This window comes from Quercus lobata, chromosome 2 (assembly GCF_001633185.2).
Source record: "Quercus lobata isolate SW786 chromosome 2, ValleyOak3.0 Primary Assembly, whole genome shotgun sequence".
Classification (NCBI taxonomy): domain Eukaryota; kingdom Viridiplantae; phylum Streptophyta; class Magnoliopsida; order Fagales; family Fagaceae; genus Quercus; species Quercus lobata.
The window spans coordinates 17,674,724-17,699,639 of record NC_044905.1 but is presented as its reverse complement, the minus strand read 5'-3'; the positions used below and the strand labels follow the sequence as shown (position 1 = coordinate 17,699,639).

Here is a 24,916-nt window from a genome sequence, read left to right as displayed (position 1 = left end):
GTCCCTATGGGGTGAGTTCGTGGGGCCAGGGTCAGGATTATTGGACCAGTGGTTGGTGTGGGCCCAACAACTACTAATCGTGACCCTATGATTGAACTTTATCTGGATCAAAGCCCGTCCTTATTTTTTCCATTTTAAGTATTTTACCTTTTGTCAATATTAGCATTTTAAGAATACAGCTGATTATCTGTTGGACTGTAATTAGTTGATTCATGTGAAAGTAATTGTCTAACTTTGTTTTTGTCTAGGCTATAAATGAGTTGAGCTAAGATTAGATGTTTAAATTTAGTTTTTTTTTTTTTGTCAAACAAGCTTGGGTTTGTTTTTGGGTTAATTAATTTATTCATTTCTCCTGTATAGTAAATAAGTAAAACCATAATTAAAATGCTCATATATTATCAATAAACTAAAAAAATTATTTGATATAATATAAATGTATTTACAAACTTATACATTACAATCTCAAGTCTATACTAGTATATTTTTAGACAACTATATATATAAAAATATAATATTATATATTATTAAATCGAGTTTTATATTTACAAGCTTATTCACAAACATGTTATTATGTTTGAGTTTAGCTTGTTTGCTAAATAAGCAAATATAAACAAACATTTTTCTTAAACCAAGCTCAAGTTATAAACAATTTGATTCATTTATAATATTGTTGCAACTAGGTGATGCATCGTAGATTTTAGTTTCAAAATTAGAGTGATAAAAAAAATTAGTTACGGACCATCTCTAATAGACGTAAAAACAAGAGTGTTGTACACTGTGATCATATATATTTTATCTTTGAAACGAAGATAAGAATTCTCTTTTGGATTAGATTGCATAGGAAGTCAATTTAGTGTCTTAGTAAAGATGTTACTCACACGTCAGAAATGACTACGGTGGCTAAACATTGAATTAAAAATAAATGATTTTGTTCATGAATAAACTTGTCGTTTAGTGAGGCATGGGTAAAATTGTATTTGCACTACATGGGGGTATTTTTAGAGAGATAAGAGAGGGAGTAATATTATTTGCAAAACAATCAGTTCTTTGGGTATGATTGGTGTTTGAGAAAAACAAATTAGCTACAAAGGATCATAATCTTGCTTTTTTCAGATTTGGAGAAATGGGTATTATTCTAAACCTCCACTAATGTGTTCTAGAATGTGATGTTTTTGTTTGCAATGTCATATCTCCACATTGACAATCGAAATTATATCAATATATTAGGAGAGGCATATTTTCTTTGTTGCTAGTGTCCCTATCTAAAATTTAGACACTGTTAAAACGCACTTCGTTTCAATGCAATGAGATGTTTGTATAGTGAAAAGCGATCATAATCATTAAGCAGGGATAAAAGAGAATAAAAACTGTGGGTAAAGTGGCAACAAAGTATATTTACTCTCCTTTGGTTTCATCATTTGCATTGTGATTTGATTTCATGTTGTCTGGCTTGAAATCACCACAACTACCTTTAACTGCAGCAATCCACTACACCATGCCTTTTTTTTTTTTTTTTAAGAGGACCATCATATGCAACTGCAAGGTATTAGACCATGCTCAGTGTGCTGCATGGGTGTGGCACTGTGGATAATATGTTTTCGATCATTTTTCAGTTCAATCACCATATGGCCCCCACTAGTATAGAGGATTCCATTTCGGCGGTAATGATCTTATGATGAATAATGAAAATAATGTAGCATGGTATCATCTCAAGAAGGTTTGGCTTTAGCTTTTTGTTTTCTTTGAGGTTCTACCTTTTTTTTGTTGGATGAACTTGGGGTGTATCTTTTGGTTGTATAAAAGTAGAAAACTGTTGTGATTAGGGCTAACAAAAGTACACTCATACAAAAAATAATATAAAACAAACACACAAGATAAATAATATTTAACATGATTAAGCTAATTCCAAATTTACGTTCACAAGCAATACCAGCCAAATTCACCATCAAACATGTAGATTATACTTAATTTTAACCAAACCACTTAAACCAAGCTTATACAAATAACACTACCAACCTCGCAAATACAAATTAACTAATAAACTTCAAACACAAATTCACAATTCCAAAACTCCAATACACCCAATAAGTACTCTCTTACACAAAAATAGACAAACAATCAAACTACTATTTTTTAAAAATCTACTCTATGTTATTCTAAACATCTTCTCCTCTCTTCGTATGGAAGGACTTTTGGGCAAAACCACCAAACCCTTTACAATAATGTTTATTTATAAGATGATTCTATTCATTGATGGACATGGAATATTCTTCAATAAGGAACTTTCTTTTCAGATCAAGGAAAATTCTTTTTTTTTTCCACACCAAGGAAACCTAATAATGAAATAAATCTAAAAAAAAAAATTGTGACAATCTCTAATAAAAAGGAACTTCATTATTCATAATCTTTTATGAATAGAGAAAATTAATTCCAAAAGTTGGCAAATGATTTATATATGTAAAAGATGTGTAAATTGGAGCTCTCAAGCTTTAGTTGCAGTTGCACCGAAGTTGGCTACCTTCTTTGATTTGCTCTCACAAAAATTATGAATAAGAATTTATTATCCTACTTTTAGTGTTTCACTCTGAATTTTAATAAGTACAATATCTCATGTGTGATTTTTTTCCATTTTAAATTTTGGTTACTTTATAAGGAAAAAAAGACGTGACAAACTACAATTGATAAAATTTAAAGTAGAACAGAGGATTTTTATTTTGAATTATAATCTTGCTTTTGAATCACATGACATGTGAACTCAATTTCATCAAGATATATGATAGCAAGCAAGTAAAAAAAATCTTACTATAAGTTAATAATTTGACTAATGTTCATGTTTGGCTCTTAAAATTTGGTGTTGGTTTCTTTTTGGACATTTACATTTTTATTTTCGTATTAGTTCTACTATTTTTTGTTAACACCAATTGTTTTTGGGTGTAGGTAGAAATTGAACCCTAAAATCTCAAATCTCTTATTCAACGATAAGAGATTTTATCAGATAAACTAATTGAGACTCATGATTGTTAAGTGCTAAATAAGTGGCATCTATTAAAACATGTCACTTATATAAAGTTAGGTGTCACTAGATTACAAACGAAAATAAACAACATGACCAATGTGAAAATGAAATCAACAATTACAAGGCAAAATGAAAATTTTAAAATGTAAAAAACCAAACGAAAAAACAACCAAAATTCAAAGGATTGAAAGTATACTTTAGTATAATAATTTATAATGTTAGATTGAGATGGTTTGGTGAGTAACCATGTTGATCCCAAATGAGCTAGGTTTACACTCTTGCTTTGATTATAATTAGGTTAGTTGGGAGCTCTCCAGCCTCCCCTTAATTAAAACAGTCAAAATACCATCTCTATCAACTTCTTGCTTTTGCTCGCATTATTTGATCCACATCAGTACGGTCATAGGAAAATGGTTCACTAAATTGATTGGAGAGCAAATGCAAGCCATCCAAATGCAACGATGACTTTTTTTGGTTGATTTTCTTGTGATCTAGGATCAGCTGGTGTTTATTAATGGTGGTGACAGAACGACCTACATTGCTACCTAAATTCACCATCCAAATTACAGTTTTCCCGTGAGAAACATGTGACATATCAAAGGTGTCATAGCCCAAATTCTTTCCTTAAAAAGTAAACTAAACAGAGAAGATACGTGGCCTCTTATATTTTTTGTTACCCTCGATCATTTGTGGTTGCTCTAAAATATTTGAGTGAGCACGTACCTAAGGGCTCGCAGGTTACTGAGTCATTGTCGTAATCATAGTTACACTTACTGCAAAATGTTGATGGTGTCATTGTCCAAATATATTCACATCAAAAGATATGCAGCCGCAATTGTTATTCACTGTCTAGGGCGCGCAGGATGATATCATCAATATTGCACTCACTGATGATAATCTAGCTCCAATTTCAGAATTGGATCCAATCTCAGAATTATATTAACGTATGCCCTTTAAACATACATTAATAAACTATTTTAAGAAATTTTTATGGAAAATAAAAAATAACTCATTTTTTTTGACAAAATTTTCAATTTTTTTATAAAAAGATTATTAAAGAGCCTTAACTGAGCTTGGCAAGTAGCACTCACTGTGAAAAAGAGGGCATACGTTTAGGTTGGTTTTATGTCATAGGATAGGATAGAATCAATGAGATTGACTATAGAAAAAAAGGATCCAACCAACCGACGTAATCAATTACAAAAAGTCTAGAGACGCACACTCTTGCAGACACTTTCTTACAATTAGTAGTATGCATATATAGTGGTGAACAGATTAATTTTCACAAGTACAGTAGTAGTCTTCTATGTGTAAGCGATATAATCTAATAACACATTAATAGATATATAAGTTGTGTCAAAGTGTGTGACAAAAGATGTATTCATCCGGTGAATTAAGCAATAATAGGAAGAAAGGAATTTTCGGTTGACGCAGGAGGCAAGGGAAGTCGATCGCAAGGAAATTGATGGAACAATAAGACATATAGTGCATCAGCAATAGCCCCACAAGCACAAGCAGCAACACCAGCACTAGTTAATTTTTTGCCGGCCACCCTACTGGCCTCTCCGCCCAGCAGGCCCCATTGCTCGCGGCATTTTGGCACTCACTGTGTGGGTACCCTCCTCAATGCCTCTCAATCATGTCATCATTTTATCCCCATTTCCATTTCTATAAGTGTGTGGGTCCCTCTACTTATATTCCATTTGGACAAGTATACTTAGTAGGGTCCCCTCTTTCATCATCTTCCACCAATTATTATTGTAGCATCGCTAGGATTAATCAGTTTTGTGTAGTACAATTGTGCTTTAATGCTCTCATTTGTCAACATTGAAGATTCTTTTTAGCCATGAACTTAATCAATTTTGTGTTATGTTAGCCGCATTACAAATTCTATTGCATATAATTTTGGGTAAATTTCATTCACAATTCCAAAGTTTTTGGGCTAATATCAACCAAATTTAAGACTTTTTAAAACGAAATGACTAAATTAGCTAGTTTTGAAAGTCTTAGACTTGATTGACATTAGCTCAAACTTTATAGTATATTAGTAGAATTTACCTTGAAATTTATAAATTGATGATGACTTACACAAATTAATATTATTCATTATGTTGTTAAAGTGTCACTAATCAAAATTTATTGTATGCATTTTTGTAGTAAAATTTGTATTAAATGTAACATCTTCCATCAATTATTTTATAATTTGTCCTAAAGATTTTTAGTTTAGGAAGTCCCGTCTAATCTCTTATTATTATATGTATTATTACAATGAGTGCAATTATATTGCCCCCACTCCAATGAGATCTTTTGGATGTGCGAAATGTGTATTGGATAACTGTTCATTATCGATAAACTAGTAAACCTACTAAAGATGAGAATCATTTTTTTAAAGATTCTTTTTTTAACTTAATAGTTTCAAGTTACAACGGGAGATAAAAGATTTGAACCCTCGAATGTCTCATTTAAAAACATCAAAATGTGCTAATCAATTGAATTACAAAATTCTTGGCATTTTTATTAAAGATTTTAAGAGTATTTTATCTAAAACTTTTGCACGGACATCATATCTTTGCAATTTTCTTATTGGGATTAAGGTCTTCTCAATTATTAAAAAAACATAATAATGAATTTTAATGAATTTCATTCCCATTTAAAAAAAAAATAAAAAAAAAAAACAACAACAACAACAACTTAATAATATTTAACATTTATACTCTTACCACACCCATAAACAAAATGAAAAATCAAGATAGATCTTGTGGTACGGCAAGCATAGTTTAGGGTTCTATAAATTTTTTAAAGTGAAGTACATAAAATTACCTTTTGATTCCACTCAGTTTATAATATACACATAATTATAATAATTTTATATGATTTTTTTTTGAAATATTTTATTCATTTTGATAGGATGATTTCGATCAAATTTAGACAATCTTAAGCATATTCATCAATGAAAGTGACGTACAATAAAGTAGATCTTGATCTTCACTTGGTACTAACTTGATAGGAATCTAGTGATAGATAGAAAAATAATGGACTTTGCATTACTTTCTTAGTAATGGAGGAACCAAAATCTTTTTATTATATATAAGTATAATAACCATACCATGGAATCAAAGGGCACTCATATTAATGGCAAGTGACTTCACACACACTTTGGATGGGACCAAGAGAATTGAGAGAGGAAAAGAGTCTTATCTACAATGAATAGCTATATATATACTTTTGAATTTTATTACAAATTATAGTTTCCGGGTCCAGCTATCCATTGTATTAGCACAAACTTTTGATTCATTATGTTATGGAAATTTCATTCATTTGGAATCCTCTACTTTAATAGAACTAGTTAGAATATAAAACCTTCTTTTAATTTGGGGGGTGACTTGGGGCATATGCTTTGCATGTATCCAAAGCCAGGCTTTGCATTGTCTTGCTATCTATATTTCTATCTTGTAATTACCTCAAGGACAAAAATACAATCATTCAAAAGGATAGAGGCAATATGTGCTTTGGGGTAGTGTCAAAGCAATGCTAGATTGTTTGCTTGCTGCAAGCCTGCAACCACAACAAAAAGACCTAAAATATTATAATAAACAAGGAAAGAGAGAAAGAAAGAATAGAAAACCTATCAAATTTGGTTTTATGAGCCTGACAAGAAGATCCTGAAGTGAACTTCCTAGGAATTGGACCTTACTAAAAATATCTCTCTCATTCATGTTGTTCTCTCTCTCTCTCTCTCTCTCTCTCTCTCTATGCAGAATCTTTGTTTGTCACTTGGCCTCTTGGCTCCAAAAGTGTTTATATGAGCAACTTTTCTTTTATCAATTTCTTCATGCTAACACCAAATCAACTTTACCTTTTCTTTTTCCTTGTTCCTCATTAACAATTATTCTTTTGTAACTATGTCAATTGACTTTTGTAGAGCCTTTTTCTGCGTATGTGGCATCTTATTTTGCTTAAACTTCAACTTCATCAACTTAATAAACTCATCACATCCAACATGTTTCACATTTGTTTGTCAACTTTTCTCATGTTGATGAATAAACTGACCCTGCCTAAGAGTACTTGTATTATTCTCCTTTTCTTTTTTCTTCTTTTTCTTATTTTGTTGTATGGATTCCATATTCTATTTGGTAAGTAGTTTCATACTTTCACATACATACCACCGGATCCGATCCCTCTCTCTCTGCAATATGTTTTGTATCTATTTTGATGCTCCATTTTTGCTTTCTCACGTCATTAAATATTCTGTTTTTCCTTCACTCAACGCCACTTGGAGTTGAATTTTTTTGAGAAATTTTGATTCTCCAAATTTAGTAGTTTTCTTTTCACGAAATCAGCAATCTCTCAACCTGCACGAACGAGGTTGAATCCAAGTGGAAACTTCCATAGCATGGTCTAATTAGGTGATTAGAAAAGAAAATGCCTAATTTAAAATTTGAACCTTTTTTTCCTTCAACTTTTTAGCTTATTTATTTATGTACAACTTTTTAAAATCTAACCTTCTTTTTTTTTTTTAATAAAATTTTTAGTACAGCTATGTTGTAACACATCTTCAATAAATAAACTTTAAATAAAAAAGTTACTTCCAAAGGCATGAGTGACATATCATGTGCAAGCAATATCTAATGTGAAGCCATTTATTCCCTTCACTCTTCCTTTTTGGGTATCTGTGCTATGCTGTAAATTAAACAATCGAATGATTATACTGCCAAAGCCACTAAATTAAATCTCAACCAAAAAAAAAAAAAAAAAAAAAGCCACTAAATTAAATTATTAATAATTCATAACACTAGCTTAGCTCGAAGAAGTTTCACATGATTTGCAAGTGTTTATTAAATTCATTCTCTAATGAACTTTTTTCTCTATCCACTGCACCTGGTGGCTTGAGTTACGTTTCTCTCTTTCTCATTTCATATAAAAAGTGAAACAGGTGTCGGTTTGTACTTGTAGACTCTCAGAAACCTAAAAATAAGATTGAGAGAGAATATTGTATCCATTCATTATAATAATTGTTGCAATGACGTTAAATATTTTGGTTGATATTATAATAAACACAGAAAGCTCATAGTGGATAGGGCACTTAGATATGGCTAAACTTTCTATTTAATTTAAAGGTTAGCGTCCAAACTAATCTAGTTTAACATAATAAAGAAACGCACGTAACGATCTATCAGTGGAATCTTTTGAGTTTTCCCACAAGAAATATGAGCGAGAGACAAAGAGAAAGGTACTTGTTCCTAGTTCCCACTTTCCACCACTTGGTGGATCTGTGACGTTGAGATCCATTTAACAATGCTTCTAATCCTAAACCACAGGTGGGTTCTTGTTTCAGAGTTTCCCAAGTGTCAAAAGTCTCATCTCATGGATCTTCTGTGGCACTGGCACTTGCACTTTTCACACATTTTTTAGCTTCTAAAGCTTTTTTTTTTTGCTTGGCGCAGGTAGGGCTTGTGCCAAAGGTGCTAATACGGATGATAGTAGGGTTTTGTTTTAGAAGAATAGGGGATCCATATTACACATTTTCTTTTGCCTCTAAATTTTTTTTTTCTTAAGGCTATTATGCTTGTGTCACCACTAGGGGTGGCAATTTTTATCCATATCCATAAACCTATCCGTTACTCACCTTATTTGGATAAGTCTTAACCCAACCCATTTGAATATTTGGGTTAAATGAGTAAAGACCCATTTGGTTATTTAATTAGATGGGTCTAAATGGATAATCCCACTAATACCCACTAAACCCATCTAAAATTTAAATAAACAACATAAAATCTAAATTTCTAGAAAATGACTAAAATACCCCTAAAACTTAAAAAATGACCAAAATACTACCAAAACCCAGAAAATGACCAAAATACCCCTGAAACCTAAAAAATGACCAAAATACCCCCCCCAAAACCTAAAAATTACCAAAATACCCCCCAAAACCAAAAAAATGACCAAAATATCCCTGAAACTCCAAAAAATGACCAAAATACTCCAAAACCCAACAAATGACCAAAATACCCCTCGAAACCTAAAAATTACCAAAATACCCCCAAAATCCATAAAATGACCAAAATACCTTTGAAACCCAAAAAATGACCAAAATACCCCTAAAACCTAAAAATTACTAAAATACCACCAAAACCCAAAAACTAACTAAAATACCCCCGAAATCTAAAAATGACCAAAATACTTCGAAAACCCAAAAAATAACCAAAATACCCCTGAAACCCAAAAAAATGACCAAAATACTCCCAAAACCCAAAAAATGACCAAAATATGTTTGAAACCCAAAAAATGACCAAAATACCCTTAAAACCTAAAAATGACCAAAATACCTTCAAAACGCAAAAAATGACAAAAATACCCTCGAAACCTAAAAAAATGACCAAAATTCCCCCAAAACCCAAAAATTGACCAAAATACCCCCAAAACCCACAAAATGACCAAAATACCTCCAAAATCTCTAAAATGAGCAAAATACCCCCCAAAAGCTCTCAAATGTCCAAAGTATCCCCAAAACCCAAAAACTGACCAAAATACCCTCAAAACCCAAAAAATGACCAAAATACCCCCAAAACCCACAAAATGAGAAAAATACCTCCAAAACCTCTAAAATGAGCAAAATACCCCCCCCCCCAAAACATCTAAAATGTCCAAAATATCCCCAAAACCCAAAAATTACCAAAATACCCTAAAAACCCAAAAAATGACCAAAATGCTTCCTAAACCTAAAAAATGACCAAAATACCCCCTAAACCTTAAAATGACCGAAATACCTTTGAAACCTTAAAATTACCGAAAATACCCCCGAAACCTAAAAAATAACCAAAATACCTCTAAAACCTGTAAAATGATTAAAATACCCCAAGACCTAAAAAATGACTAAAATAACCCCAAAACCTATTACAATGACCAAAATACCCCAAAAACCTCAAAAAATGATCAAAATACCCCCAAAACCTAACAATTACAAAAATACACCCTAAACCTAAAAAATTACCAAAATACTCCTGTGGGGCCCAATAATTTAAGGGCCAAGCCCAGTTGCTCCTGGAAGATCCGAAGGCCCAATTCGAGGAGAGCTGTGGCCCAAGCTCTACAATACAAAGCCCAAAACAGTTTTTGGGAGGCAGCCGAGGACAGTTTAGTCCTCGGCAGATCCAGAATCCCATCGGAATACAGGGGCAAAACTGGTATAAGGACGAATTTGTAAGGAGATCCAAAATATCTTGGGGAAGTTATCCTTACTACCCTTCCAGATAAGACCCAGCGCCTGACAGAGCCGTACCCTGCAGCTTTATCAAACCATCCCCAACAATTCCGGGATTGGACTGATGGGACAAATGTCAGTTTTTGTAAAGATTGACCCTACACGTGGACGAAGAACAACGAATGCAAGCTAGTATAAAATAAGAAAGTAAGTAAATCTGAGGGGGAGCCCATCCCACCTCAAAAAGAGAGAGACTACATGGGGAAGAACCTCTCAACGACTCCGGATTTCACTGAAAAAGTCCGTCGTTGGGTAACCGGGATAAGGCCTCAATGGTCCTCGGATCAACTCCGAGGAGACCAATGCCATAGGGTGCGACACCTTAGGGCTTAAATGTTCAAACCCAACTCCTTTTTTTTACATGAATTCCTCTAAAGCCATGACCGGGCATCGCCCCTTGACCAGCGGCTAGCTTTTCAAGCCCACTCTCTACAAATCATATTGTGAGGGACCTTTATTGTGTGAGCCCAAAAATGTTAGTGGGCCGCAAAGGAATCGTGTCCTTACAACTCCCTAAACCTAAAAAATTACAAAAATACTCCATAAACCTAAAAAATGACCGAAATACCTCTAAAACCTAAAAAATAACTGAAATAACCTAGAAACCTAAAAAAATTACCAAAATACCCTGAAACCTAAAAAATGATCGAACCCCCAAAAACCTAAAAAAATGACCAAAATAATCCCAAAACCTAAAAAAATGATCGATAAAAACCCCTGAAACCTAAATTATGACCAAAATGCCCCTAAACATGTAAGATGACCAAAATACACCTGAAACATCTAAAATTACCGAAATAGAGGTTTCAGGGTATTTTGGATGTTTCAAGGATATTTTTGACAAATTAAAGGTTCTAAGAGTCTTTCATTCATTTTATAGGTTTCGAGGGAATTTCGGTAATTTTTTAGCTTTTAGGGTTATTTTGATTATCTTTTAGATTCTAAGGGTATTTTAGCCATTTTTTAGGTTACGAGGGCATTTCTATCATCTTTTAATTTTAGGGTTATTTCGGTAAATTTCTATGGTTCAAAAGTATTTTGGTAATTTTTAGGTTTTGGGGTATTTCGGTAATTTTTTAGGTTTCGGTGGTATTTTGGTCATTTTTAGGTTTTGAGAGTATTTCGGTCATTTTTCGGGTTTCAAGGGTATTTGGTATTTTTTGAGGTTTTGGGGGTATTTTGGTAATTTTTAGGTTTTTGGGGTATTTTGGTAATTTTTTAGGTTTCGAGGGTATTTTGGTAATTTTTAGGTTTTGGGGGGTATTTTGGTCAGTTTTTGGATTTTGGGGGTATTTTGGTAATTTTTAGGTTTTGGGGGTATTTTGGTCAGTTTTTGGGTTTCGGGGGTATTTTGGTAATTTTTTAGGTTTCGGGGTATTTTGGTCATTTTTTGGGTTTCGGGGGTATTTTGGCAATTTTTTGGGTTTTGGAAGTATTTTGGTCATTTTTAGATTTCGGGGGTATTTTGGTAATTTTTTGGGTTTCAGGGGTATTTTAGTAAATTTTAGGTTTTTGGGGGTATTTTGGTCATTTTTTGGGTTTTGGGGGTACTTTGGTCATTTTTTGGGTTTTGGGGGTACTTTGGTCATTTTTAGGTTTTGGAGGTATTTTGGTCATTTTTTAGGTTTTGGAGGGTATTTTGGTAATTTTTAGGTTTCAAGGGTATTTTGGTCATTTTTGAGTTTTGGGGGGTATTTTGATCATTTTTTTGGGTTTCAGTGGGTATTTTGGTCATTTTAGTAGTTTTTAATCATATTTGGTGATTTTAGAGATATCAGGGGTATTTTGGTCATTTTAGAGGTGTCATGGGTATTTTGGGATAATTTTAGAGATTTTTGGGATAATTTTGGATGTCCAAGGGTATATTGGTAATTTTGGAAGTTTGGGGGTATTTGCATCATTTTAGGTATTTATGGGTATTTTTGAGGTCAAGAGGGTATTCAAGTAGTTTTAGAGGTATTTGGGTCATATTGGGTTAAATGGGTGAGTTACTAATTAAATGGGTTGGGTTGGTAATGGATAATTAATTTATATATAAACGGGTCATAAATGGATAAATGGATAATTATACACCCAATCCATCTATGACTCAACCCATTTATGACCCAACCCGCCCATTTGCCACCCCTAGTCACCACCAAAGGTGTTCATGGTAGTTGGTTCTATCTTCTATGGTTTGCGGATCCATACAGCTCATGCACAGAGAAGTGCCCAGTATCTCACATGCACATTTGAAAACAGAAGATAAAGCCTTGATGTACATTTCCCACATGAAAAAGCATGTTAGTCATCAATTTTCAGTCACCAAAATGATTATTCTATCAGTAACAATGGTCGACAAACACATGCGCATAATTAGCGCATGTTATTACATCAAAATCAAAACATGAAATGATCATCAAACCTTTATTCCTCACTAACAGCACAAACCATTTTTTTTCATTCAGCAACAATTTTTTAACAGCTTAGAGTCAACTCTATATGGATAAACAAAAGAAAAAAAAATGACTGACGTTTTTATGATGACTTTTGTTGGCTATAACGTTGTATTCCAGGGACGTCTATGATGCCGGGAGGAAAAACTGGATCCGTGGCTGCTCTAACAGCAACTTGCGCCACTGCGGTAACATTGACAGGAGAAATGAACAGAGGCCCAACGAGTGGCAGCTGGCTCATCGGTTTTGCATGTTGGAGAACCTGCAACGTTTGAGAATAATTTAGTTAAAAACTCTGCCAGACATTAGGTTTCTTGAACTAAAAAGTTTAAACACAATAGTTATGACTGTTTCCACATGAATCGCATTCTCAAAAAAGCTTTATCACACTATGAGGTCCTTACTGGATCGTTAAAATAGAGGAATATGCTGTCAATAAGCACAGAACCTTTTTTGATGTTGGGTTACTGGAAATGGGGCTTGGCATTCAAACTTGGGCTTAAGGCTTCCCAGTCCCCAATGTCGATATGATTTGGTACCCAGACCTAAATGAATTTTAGGTTGTTTCCCAAGCAGCCAATGTAGAAATTTAAAAGATACATAATATCTCAAAAAAATTTCTAAAAAATTCTTAACTGCCCGTTAGGTTCAATAATCAACATTTATATTGAATTAAAAAATTTATAGTATTATAGCAGAGAATGAGATCATTGTTTGACACAAAAAAAGGTCTTATGCAGCGAACAGTTGAAGATGTAAATAATTTATGCTGGAAGAAACAGAATTGCTTATATTTTTTAGGGTCCCATTAGATACTTAGGGTCTAGGGATCTTTTACCTAGAATATTGAACCTTGAAAAAATTGACTGATTGTTTGGACATGTAAATCCTTTGCAACACATTAATGAAGAATACTACTATAAGACGCATTATGGTGCAAAAGAGCCATGTAGCTGATTCCATATAGTTGCTATTCTAGTTGAGTTTCTTAAACTCCCAGTAGTTTGGAATATTAACTACACTCCAGGTGACACAAACCATCTCAAGCTGTTAGAAACTATTCTCCCCCCTCCTATAGAGGCTCTAAAAGCCTCCAAAATAAATCTAGAGTCCTCCAACAAGTAGTCTGGAAGCACTCTGCAAACTTGACTTCAAGAGAGAGAGAGAGAGAGATTTGTATTACAGGCAATGCCAATGGTAGGATGTACTTCCTCGTTTCCAGGCAAATAACACCACCTTAAAACTACCTTACCCTCATATGTGAAGAAAAGCATGGAACACATAACTAACAAGAATATTATTAAAATACTGGTTAAATGATTAAATTCACCATTTTCTAACAGCTTAAACTTTTGGATTTATCATAGTATCAAACCAGGTGGCCCTAAATTTGAAGCATGTCTCCCTCTACCCAATTTAAAAAATAAAAAATCTCACATATTGGGCCCCATTTATTAAGTGGGAGTCTGAGCTCACATGTAAGGAGTGTTAGTTTAATGATTAAACTCAACATTTTCTAACCACTTAAGCTTTTGAGACAAATCATAATTTATCAAGTAAGATATAAGTTGTTAAGTGGAAAGACATGTACTGATTGAGTAATGAACAGTAATTATGGAATTTCGGGTGGAAAACAATGTGATTGCAGAAGAAAGGTGCCCTCTTTGGCTAAATCTAGCTGAACCAGGTACTCATATGAATCAGGCATGTTTTCATCTTGGTTCCAGCATAGATGGGGAACATAAGAAAAAACAAAGAATATATTATATATGATGCACAGTGAGTTTACCATCTCCAAAGGAGAACCGATTACACCTAAAGGTATCTTCATGCTCCCAACACTGCGAGTCCCATAAATAAACCCAGGCCTCAGAATCACTCCTGAAAAAGGGCAGATAACATGCTTTGTCATGCAAATAGAAGTTCCCATTGTACTGAGATCTTAAACTAGTACTTAGACTCCACTGGTCAGCTACAGCAAGATGATAATTTCATATTTCAAGAAAATACTTCAGGATGTAGAACTGAAATATTACATTATAACTGGCAAATATAAGCGACCAATGTCAGTTCAAAAGTTCAAGTAGGTCTCAAAGGAATTCCAATTAAAACACACACACACACAAACATATATATATATATATTAGGTGTAAAATATAACACCCGTCACCGTGAAAGAATGAGAAAGCTCACCACTATAAGGGAATTTGGTTAGCAGCTCCGTCTCAGCAGCTCTCTACATTAAAAAAAAGATGCAACAAAGGATTTTCCATAAGATGAAATTGAAAATTAAACAAACTTTACTTAGCTCAGCTTGTTGTATTCTATGATGCTAGTTTTCGATTTGCTGCTCTCTGCGATGCTGTTTTTGCAGCTTGTTTCAATAAAAGTTTCTCTTGATTATCAAAAAATATATCTAGCTCATGTCATTACCAAGTATTCCCTTATATGTTTAAGGTTCTAACTAGCTACACTTGAAAATTTTACAGAAAAGAAAGGACTAATACTTTCTCAGAGAGATAGAGAGAATGACCAAAAAAAAGTAGCTTTGATCATTAGTACACCATTTTATTGGTAGATTACGCTAATGCTTCTGAGCCTTATGTAAATAGAAAGGCATATAATAGGACAGAAATAACCAATGAGCTCTTGCTAATTTGTTGTAATAATAATTAGCGTGTCCTAATTTGTATGTTAATTTCCAATTGTTATGGTCTGCTAGAGCAGTTAACAAAAATCGACTAAAGAATTTGTTTCAATGTAAAAATTGTTGTCCTTAATTACTGACATTATTATTTCTGGTACTTCTCAACTTAGAGCATTGAAGTAAATGATCTGGTTTCTTTTCCTACTATTACTTAAATAGGCAATATCCAATGCACTTTTGAATAAAATGGAAAATAATGACCACACACATTTAAATCATCAAAACCTGAAAATTTTTAAAACAAAAAACAAAAATATTAAATCATACACAATATTAAACCTAAACCATACACATCATAGGGTGCAATTGATGACCCAAGTACGACTTCAATATGGCATTTAAAACAGCCTTCAAAGAGAGAAATGTTTTATAAGGCATTGTTCCAATGCTTGCAATCCTGGATTAATTTTACCAAGAGCCTTGTAGCTCAACCAACATCTCCTAGTGTTTTCAACGAAGATGTCCAAGGTTCAAATCCCCCCTCCCCCATTTAACAATTAAAAAAACCATCCAGAGTTAATTTTCAGATATGATCATTGCAATACCTTTCCCGCATAATATCCTTGCAGTAAGTAATTTGCCACGCCAAAATCAGTAGCAGAGACATACACAAATCTTTTCACACCTGCAGGATCAAGAGCCAATCACCCAGCAAAAAAAAAGAAGTAAGAATCCAAATGAATTGTAACAAGCCAAGCTTTGAATGTTCAAGCTCGGTTAAAAGAAATATCTAAGTGGTACATGCTCATGTTGAGCTTTAATTACTCAGAGCTCAGGCTGGGTTTGCCAACCATTTAGTAAAGCTTGGGCTTGGCTTGGCTTAGCTTATTTAGGTGTATGAGCTCAAGCTTGGGCAATTAACAGCTTGTAATTAAATTTTTGATTGAAAGTATTAAAAAAGTAAATTATTTCAGATTCATTAAATTTCACCAGAAAAATAGATAAAATAAATCAATTGCATGGCATATATAATGTTATTATTAGTCTCAAAATCAAGTTACTTGCAAGCCTTTTTGTTTCCTTGCAAGATACACGATCAGTGCCTCAATTGGTAAGGAATTAGAATACAAAAAATCAAAAAGGTTATCCACAAATCCCCGTTCCCAATCTTGAAAAGGCCTGCTAAATTGAGAAATACAGTACTACTTTCCTCTATCATTTGAATTTCCTAAATACAAGGCAATTGAAACATTCATATCCACTGCCAAATTAAATAAACTAGGGGAATGATGCTTGGGGTAGTGATCTCCACACCATAAGTCTAACCAAAGTCTAACCCAAGTTCCATCCCCAATGGTGAATTTAAGATGTCTAGAGAAAGAATCCCACCTTCCTCTAATAATCTTCCATAAGCTTACCTGATGCAAGCCTAAGGAACGGTTTAAGGTTAGGAGAATTTGTGGATCTAGTGTTTGGAGTTGTGGAAGGAAGGGTTACAGGTTGTGTTAGTGATTAAAGGGTGGTTTGATGAGTTATCAGATAGTTATTTGGTAGATAAAGTACATAGGGTTTTGATAGGTAAAAAAGAAAGGGCTTGATTTGGGGTTGTAAGGAAGAAGTAAAATAGATAATTTTGTGGTGTTTAAGGCCTGTATGACAGTACCCGTGAACCAAAAGAAAGAGAATAAGAAAAGAAAGGAGAAAGGGAGATAAAAGTACATGAAGCCCAACATGCCTTATTGCTCAAAACATTCCAGATTTTATCATTCAACTCCATCTATTCTTTGAGTACATTTAGCAGAATATATATATATATATATATACACGCTTGGATTTAAGTTACACTTGGTGTAACTCTAAGCAATGTTACACCACTCAATATTTTTTAATTGGATGCAAATTTTGACAAATCTACTGTTAGATTACATTATCTTTGTATATTCTCCATGCTTGCAAAATTTTAAGGTGATCAATGATTAATAGCCATGTCCTCAATCAAATTTTTAAATTCAAGTTTTTGTAGTTTAAAATAATGTATAAAAGATGAGTTTATAGATCAAATAGTAAATAACATCCAATTGATATGAAAATTGGCATGATTGTTAAGAATATATAGAACATGTAATTTAACGGTAAGATTTTCAAAATATGAATTCTATAACAAGTTATTAAGTGGTGTAATATTAATATTGCTTAGAGTTACATCGGATGTAACTTGAACCCAACCCATATATATATGTATATATGTATGGATGGGTTAAATTCACTGTTAGATTACATTATCATTGTATATTCTCCATACTTACAAAATTTCGATGTGATCAAAGATCAATAGTCATGTCATCAATCAATTGTTTAAATTCAAATTTTTGTAGTTTAAAATAATGCATAAAAGTTGAGTTTATGGATCGAAAGGTAAATTATATCTGATCGTCATGAAAATTAGCATGCATATTAAGAACATATAGAACATGTAATTCAATAATAAGTTATTGGGTGGTGTAACATTGCTAAGAGTTACATCAGGTGTAATTTAAACCTAACCCCATATATATATATATATATATAAGGACTTTTTCTTGTACTAATAGTTTTCGAACTCCTAGATTGACTAGTAAACTAAAAACATAAGTAGGTAATACTAATAACCAAAAAAAACTAACTTTTACTATTTTTTTAGTTGTTGGTATCTCCTAAAAAATTCTAAACTCAACTAAACTACCAAAAACCCTTAATTCACAAGGTAGCAAAAATTATAGTTTTGTTCTTCAATACAAAATTGACATAATTTGTTAAATAAACCCAATCTAAAAACTGTTTTAACCTTGTGATATGGATGCATTAGAAAAAGATAGTCACTAAATTGATTAAGAGGAGACATTGGGTTCTATGATTTAACACATACTATAGGCAACAACTACTAAGAAAATCCATTTGAGCAGTCCATAGTAACAAAAAGATCAATACCTTGTTCTGCAGCAGCTCTTATTGCATTGATGTTTGCAGTCCCATTAATTTTATACATGTGAGAGTTGGAGCCAAAACCACCGACACAGGAGATCTAGGACATAAACTTTAATTAGTGAAGTAGACAAACATCCCTGTAAGACAGAAATGAATCGACAAAATCTAGCAGTAAAGTGGAACCTATAAAGCTAAGGGTAGAAAGCTTAAGAAGGGGGGAGTTTACAATCATTCCCTTCTTCACACACAATATATATAAATGCAGAAACAATTTCAAAGAAGAAAGAAAAAAAATTTAAAAAAAAAAAAAACCTTCAAATCCACCATCATGAAGACTAGAATATATACAAAACTTTGGTTTTGAACTAAAATCCAGACTCAGATTCAGGCTTTTCAGGTCAGGTGCGGAGGCTTAGATCCACTTATAGTATAAACCTAGATTTCTTCTCACTATCCCATTCGTAAACATCTATTTGCATTGATTTCCACAGTCCCATTAAAATCACACATGAGTCACCAATACAAAATATCTAGGATTTTTTCCATAAGTAAATTCATTGAAAAAGTGCAAAAGGGGGGTGCAACCCTAGTTCATGTGAAATGTACAAAGGAATAGCCAACTAGAGAAAATAAAGAAAAAATAAACAGTACAAGCTAAAGTTCATATCAGCTAGGAAATAGAAGAGTCGAGACAGTGAAAGCGGAATTATTTGATGTCCCCTCATAGAGGGACATGTGGAACAAAAATTTCCGCCGTACAACAAAATGCTCTTTTCTGTAAAAAGCATGTCTAATCTTCTCACTCCAAATGTTCCACATAAAGCAACTGAATTCTCTTTCCAAATATCTCCACTAGCATGTTTACTAGTGCAAATAGATATAAAACCATTGTCCATAACTCATGAGCCATTGGACAATGTAGAAATAAATGATCTATAGATTCACCATTAGCTTTGCATGCACAGCACTAATACATAACTCAAATTGTACATTGTCAAAACCCTCCCCAGGGCTTTTGGTACAAGTGAAGAAAGCAAACCCCGGCAAAGCTCTTGCTTTACATAATCTTTTCCATGGAAAGAACCAGTTACCCTCTGATTGCAACATCTTCTAATAACTTTAAACCTGGAAACCGTATGTCTTTGAGGGATACAAAAACATTTTTTCCTCTCCCTCTAATCTAATTTCAGTAGAATAGAGATTATCCAAAACATGCTCCATAGATTCCATTTCCCAATCCTGAAATTATTTGATGGATAAACACTGAATAACTCAATTTGATCAACCCATACAATTTGCAACTCAAGCATCTCTATATTTGCAATCATGAGAAGCTTAGGATATTTTTCCTTGAAAATTTTACATAGCTATGTAAAACCCTTTCTACTCCCACCAGTTCACTAGAGAAGCGAGTGGTGTTATGGTCACATGCTATGCACCATGGAATTCTGAACCAGCTGTATACACCTGCAAGTTCTTTACATAGTTTTCGTCTTTACCCAGCTACATTGGGCCATACACTCCTGAGAAAGACCACACAATACCATCAGAGGCATCTAAATTTACAAAAAACTGAAAATCACCCCCCACCTCTTCCAGTTTTTCTACAACCCCTTTGTCTTATAATACCAAAATGACACATGAAGCCCCCAATGAACTTGAAAAGGGTTAATTTACAAATTGGCTTCCCCAAATGCTCCTCACAATTTCCTGAGTTATTATTTCCCTCTGTCTCCTGAATGCTCACAATATCTGCCCTCCAATCTCAGAGGAGATATTAACTTGAGCTGCATTATGGCAAAATGAGACCTGTACCATTTCTTGATGCAGAAATCCCACACTCCCCTTTCTTTCCATAATTGATGGATCAATTCCCTTTATCCCTTTGCTGACTCCTTTTGGACCCTGATTCCCTGTTTCTGCTTTTGCTACATTGCTCCTCATATTTTTCTCAATTTTCATGAAGAGTCCAAGCTCCACAAACGAGGTTCCCAGAAATATACTAAACCTATTAATGTGGTTTTTCACCCATTCTATAAAATGAACTTAAACAGACCAATCCACATCTTGCCAGAACTTAAGAAGACCTCCTTTAGTGTATACTACTCTAAACAGCATGGACACTTTCAGCAGAAAAACAGAACATTTTTATTCGGGTTATGTTTAACATCCAAATGTTAAAGCATATTCAGAAGTTGCCACATGATACCTATGTTGGTATTGCAACAAGTCAACAGATTTGATAATCACCAGTGCTGTTGTCAATCAATAGTGGCAAAGCACTAGGAAGAAGAAAACTAAAAGCTCACCCCCCCGCCCGCCCTCTCTTTCCCTCCCCCACCTCCACCTATAGCCACAACAGGAAGAAAACAGAAAGAAAAGAGAAGGAACCGAAAAAGAAATTTATGAGACACAAGTCAAAGTATTTCCCCCATCCAAATTAAAAATACATTGTCACCATAATTAGTTTCCATCAAAAGATACAAAACAACTTACAACAGCAGTCGCCCCACTAAGAGCTTCCTTCAATGTATCAGGTAAAAGAAGGTTTCCTGGAAATGGGAAGAATTTTTTGGAGGCATTAACAAAATCCCAAAAATAAAGTCATCAAGAAATAGGCCAATTCGAGAAGGCATACCTTGATGCCAGGTAATGTGGTTAGCCCAAGAATCACGTATAGATGATCTACCAGACCTAAAAGGAAGAAGAAAAAATTAAGGAAAAGATGGTGAATCTTTAAAGAACCAGAAAGTTCCCACAACGGCTTCTACAGCATTATTAAAATTTTCACTGAAATTGCTGAAATTAAATTTCCATTTTTTTAATCATATGTGCAGGTTTACAAGACATTATAAATGCCTATCTCAACTGATTTGCTTTATACTTATCCAAAAAGAAATAAAAGTCATTTGCTTCATGATAATAAGTCAGCTTAAGAAGACTGACGGACACAAACACATTTGATTCTAAGAAATTGAAAATCATTAACAAAGGTCCAAGTAAATCAAGTCAGTTGCACATATATCAGGGAAATGCAGCATCTGGTAGCACAAGCAAGCAGTGATAGGTAGAAGAACCAAGAGGACAAAATGCAAGATGCACAAAATTATATCATTTCTGGTACTTGCAGCAATGTATACAAATATCAATACTTTGATTTTCCAAATAAAATTATGCATAACTTTCTCGCCATCAGACCATCCTTGGACTTCTACTAATCCAAGTTCATATACAATGAAAATAGATTATACTGCATTTTATGCATTAAAATGCCATTCAAGTTAATATACCAACAGGCCAGTCATATCCAAAATGTCTTTAGCATCAGCAGGCACATTAAGTTGCATCCACCTAGATAAGAACCACTGGCAACAGAGACAAAAAATATTTATGAAAATATTAAGAGTTCTGTACCTGCTGAGGCTAGCAACAGTCAATCCCCGATCTAAAGCTTCTCTACAAACATGTGATCCAACAAATCCACTTCCACCCAACACAAGTAACTGAATCAAATTTCATTCAAGGCAAAGTCAAGAGAGCACAAGAATCCATACAACATGATTAATGGATTACAAAATTCATAGTAATCTGCATCCTCACAGTGTAATACCTTCTGTGTTGGAGGTGGGGGAACATCTACCGTCTCTGCTTCCTCAACTTTGGACTCTTTGTCAACCTTGAATGGTTCATCAACCTTGGTAGAATCTGTTGTCATATATCTCCCATTTCCGGATACAGCCATTGTACTATATTAATTGGAATGAGAATATAAAAAAAAAATTAACATCATAGTAAGCATGAGTGAACCATATAGTCAACCTGCTATCTCAATTGAACATAAGATACAAATCCACTATTATGTTATAGAACAAAAGCAACTAAAGTCACTTGACCTAATAGCCCAGCCAATGATGTCAAAAGAGATTAAAAAAAGTGCAACTCATTACAACATGAGCAATATTTGTTGAAGTAACATAGCTTTACAAAACGTTTGTTATAATAACACTAACATTTCAAAAGTAGTACTTGAAAGCTACATAAAATGCAAGACCTAAAATATTTGACATGCCCAGTGGCATAAGCTAAGCTTCATTAACAGAGGTATAAAAAGGTGAAGCAGCTGATAATACAAACACCAAGTGGAATAAAAAATAAAAATAACAACTACGGAGCTAACAATGACATCCACATTCAAAATGGGCTCACCTATAATTAACAGACATTTGCACAATTTGAGTTTCCCATATTGGCAAATATAGTTTGGATATTATAAGGATCAGTAGCACTATGATGCAGCACAAAAATAAGAAAAGGTTGGATATTGTTCTACCTAGGCAAAACCCTTGATTCCACCAGAAAATAAAAGGATCTGTCAACAAATATTTTGAATGAACCATACCAATCACTTCTTCTACTTTTTTTCACCTGTAAGCCTATTTATATCATAAACTTTAAATGTCATTAACATTAAACAGACCCAAACCAATAGGTGTCCAGCTATGGCTGTATTTTGACAAGTAAAGTCACAAAAGCTAAAACTAAATAAAAGCCCCCGTTGCTCCCCTTCCTCTTCCCTCCAAATATCTTGATCACATTGGCATTGTTAGGCTGCAAAATCAATTTATCTCCAAATCATTGCCAATAGCCTTATAGTTCAACTGACATCTTTTGGTGTTTACAATGTAAACATCTAAGTTTCAAATCCCCCAACTATCGAATTATAAAAAATTAAAAAAAATCACCAAATTAGAGATTCAGTCATTCCAGCGTTGAGTGTACACTCATTAATAAGAATCATTAACAAAACAAAAACTTATATATATATATTTTTTTTTATATATTAAAAAAAAACCACAATTAAAATAATCAAATGAAATTCAATAACGCATACAAAAAAACAAAAAAAGTGAGTTAAACACGTACTACATGTAACAGTTTCTAGACAACCCGGTTTCACATATTTTTCAAAAACTTTAGTTTCACAGCAATATCCTACAAACTTTAATTACTAAAAAATTAGAAGCAAATGAAACCCAGAAATTTCACAGACCCAGTTACTTTTATATCCAAATTCATCAATGCAGTCGAACCCATGTCATATATCAGACAAAAAAAAAAAAAATTACAGCACATACATAAACTCATACAATACAGAAAAATGTTGCCATAAAAACCCCATAATTAGTATTAAAAACCCAAGTAGTATTTGGGTCAAAATGTAAAATTGTTACAGAAAAGAGAGACTTACTTGAGTCTGGGAATCGATTGTTTTGAAAAGATCAACCGAGAAATAACTGACCTCATTTGATATTGCCCCTTTTTTTTTCTTTCTAAAGTTGATATTAGCTATGAAATTCTCTCTCTCTCTCTCTCTCTCTCTCTCTCTGTGTTTGGTTTTTTCTTCACTGAAGCAGAAGTGGGAATCAAAGATTGCCTTGAGGCACAAGTAGTGAATGGAGACTGAGGCAAGCGGGTTCACGAAGATGAAGAACAGTTTGGTTCAGAGAGACACATGGCGGGTGGTACTGCTGACAGGTAAGGTAGCACATGTGGCTCAACGTAAGCCTAGAGAAACTATTGTAGGCTTTGTAGCGGAAAACTCTGTCTATGGTGTTTTGGGCCGACTAGGTTTTGCCATGTAGCTGGGCTTAGGACCCCAAATAAATCATCACCATCTATGCATCTTATATTAATAGCTAAAACTTAAAAAGAAAATTCAGTTAGGTTCTATAATTGAAGTCTAATTTTGTGTTGTGTTTTAAATTATTTATTTTTAACGAGAGTTTTACTTCATTCAAGTGAGTTATTGTATATAAAAACTAAAGAATTTAGAATTAATTAACATAATTTTTTTTAAATTGACAATTTACATTTTATACCTAATAATATTTTTACATGACTTTTTAAAGAGTTAAAAAATATATATAAGAATGACTATTAATAATATTTAAGTTATATATGTAAGAATTATACTATGCATATTAATGTATATTGTTTAAGTATATCTATGCATATACATGAGGTTATAAGCTACTTTAAAAAATAATAATAATAAACACAATCTTATATTATTTGGATTTGAATTCTAAAAGGATTTCTGTAAATTCTCAAGTTTGTACGTCATCACATTTTATTTAAATTTAAGAATATATTGGTTTCCATAGTGTCCACAAAATTGTAACAATTAAAAAAATGTTGAATGTTAACCCATATTTTAATTCTCTACCTCACGTGTGGGAGAGTGGTAAAAATCTAGAAGTTATGTTTAGATGGTATTTTTCTCTAAGTACTCAAAAAATTAGAAAATTAGGTGAATTAAGCAATCTTAGAAGTTGGTTAACAAGGCTAAGAGTTATGTAGTTTAGTATCACAACTTGTTTTCATTCATTAGAAAAATAAGGGTTAAATTCCTCTATTTCATTGTTGTAATTATTGAATTATTAAAAAATAAAAATAAAAGACATTGCTTAACAGGTATGGCTTTTTTTTTTTTTTTTTTTGAGAGAATAACAAGACTTTGTTTAGCCACGTTGTTTTTCTTAAACTAAGGTTCTCTAATTTTTGGAAGCTATAAAATTTTTCATCTAACTAGG

General features: G+C 33.2%; 1 protein-coding gene across 1 annotated transcript; it reads right to left on the bottom strand.

The window, feature by feature from the left end:
- Nucleotides 1–12,511: 12,511 nt before the first annotated feature.
- LOC115974785 (uncharacterized protein At1g32220, chloroplastic-like) lies at nt 12,512–23,917 on the bottom strand. Its single transcript, XM_031095302.1, has 10 exons — nt 23,572–23,917; nt 21,934–22,069; nt 21,738–21,826; nt 20,962–21,017; nt 20,820–20,875; nt 18,327–18,420; nt 15,965–16,044; nt 14,906–14,948; nt 14,502–14,593; nt 12,512–12,974 (listed from the first exon to the last, which is right to left on the bottom strand). Exons 1-10 carry the CDS (start codon nt 23,625–23,627, stop codon nt 12,795–12,797), a joined length of 882 nt encoding a protein of 293 aa, XP_030951162.1. The 5' UTR covers nt 23,628–23,917; the 3' UTR covers nt 12,512–12,794.
- Nucleotides 23,918–24,916: the final 999 nt, after the last annotated feature.

What these genes read in the sequence shown, in the direction of transcription:
- LOC115974785 (XM_031095302.1), bottom strand. Translation starts at nt 23,627, where the DNA reads ATGAGGTCAGTTATTTCTCGGTTGATCTTTTCAAAACAATCGATTCCC. An exon ending in CAATCGATTCCCAGACTCAA is followed by an intron (nt 22,070 to 23,571) that starts GTAAGTCTCTCT and finishes CAATTAATATAG; the next exon opens with TACAATGGCTGTATCCGGAA. An exon ending in TTAGTGGGGCGACTGCTGTT is followed by an intron (nt 18,421 to 20,819) that starts GTAAGTTGTTTT and finishes TTTATGTCCTAG; the next exon opens with ATCTCCTGTGTCGGTGGTTT.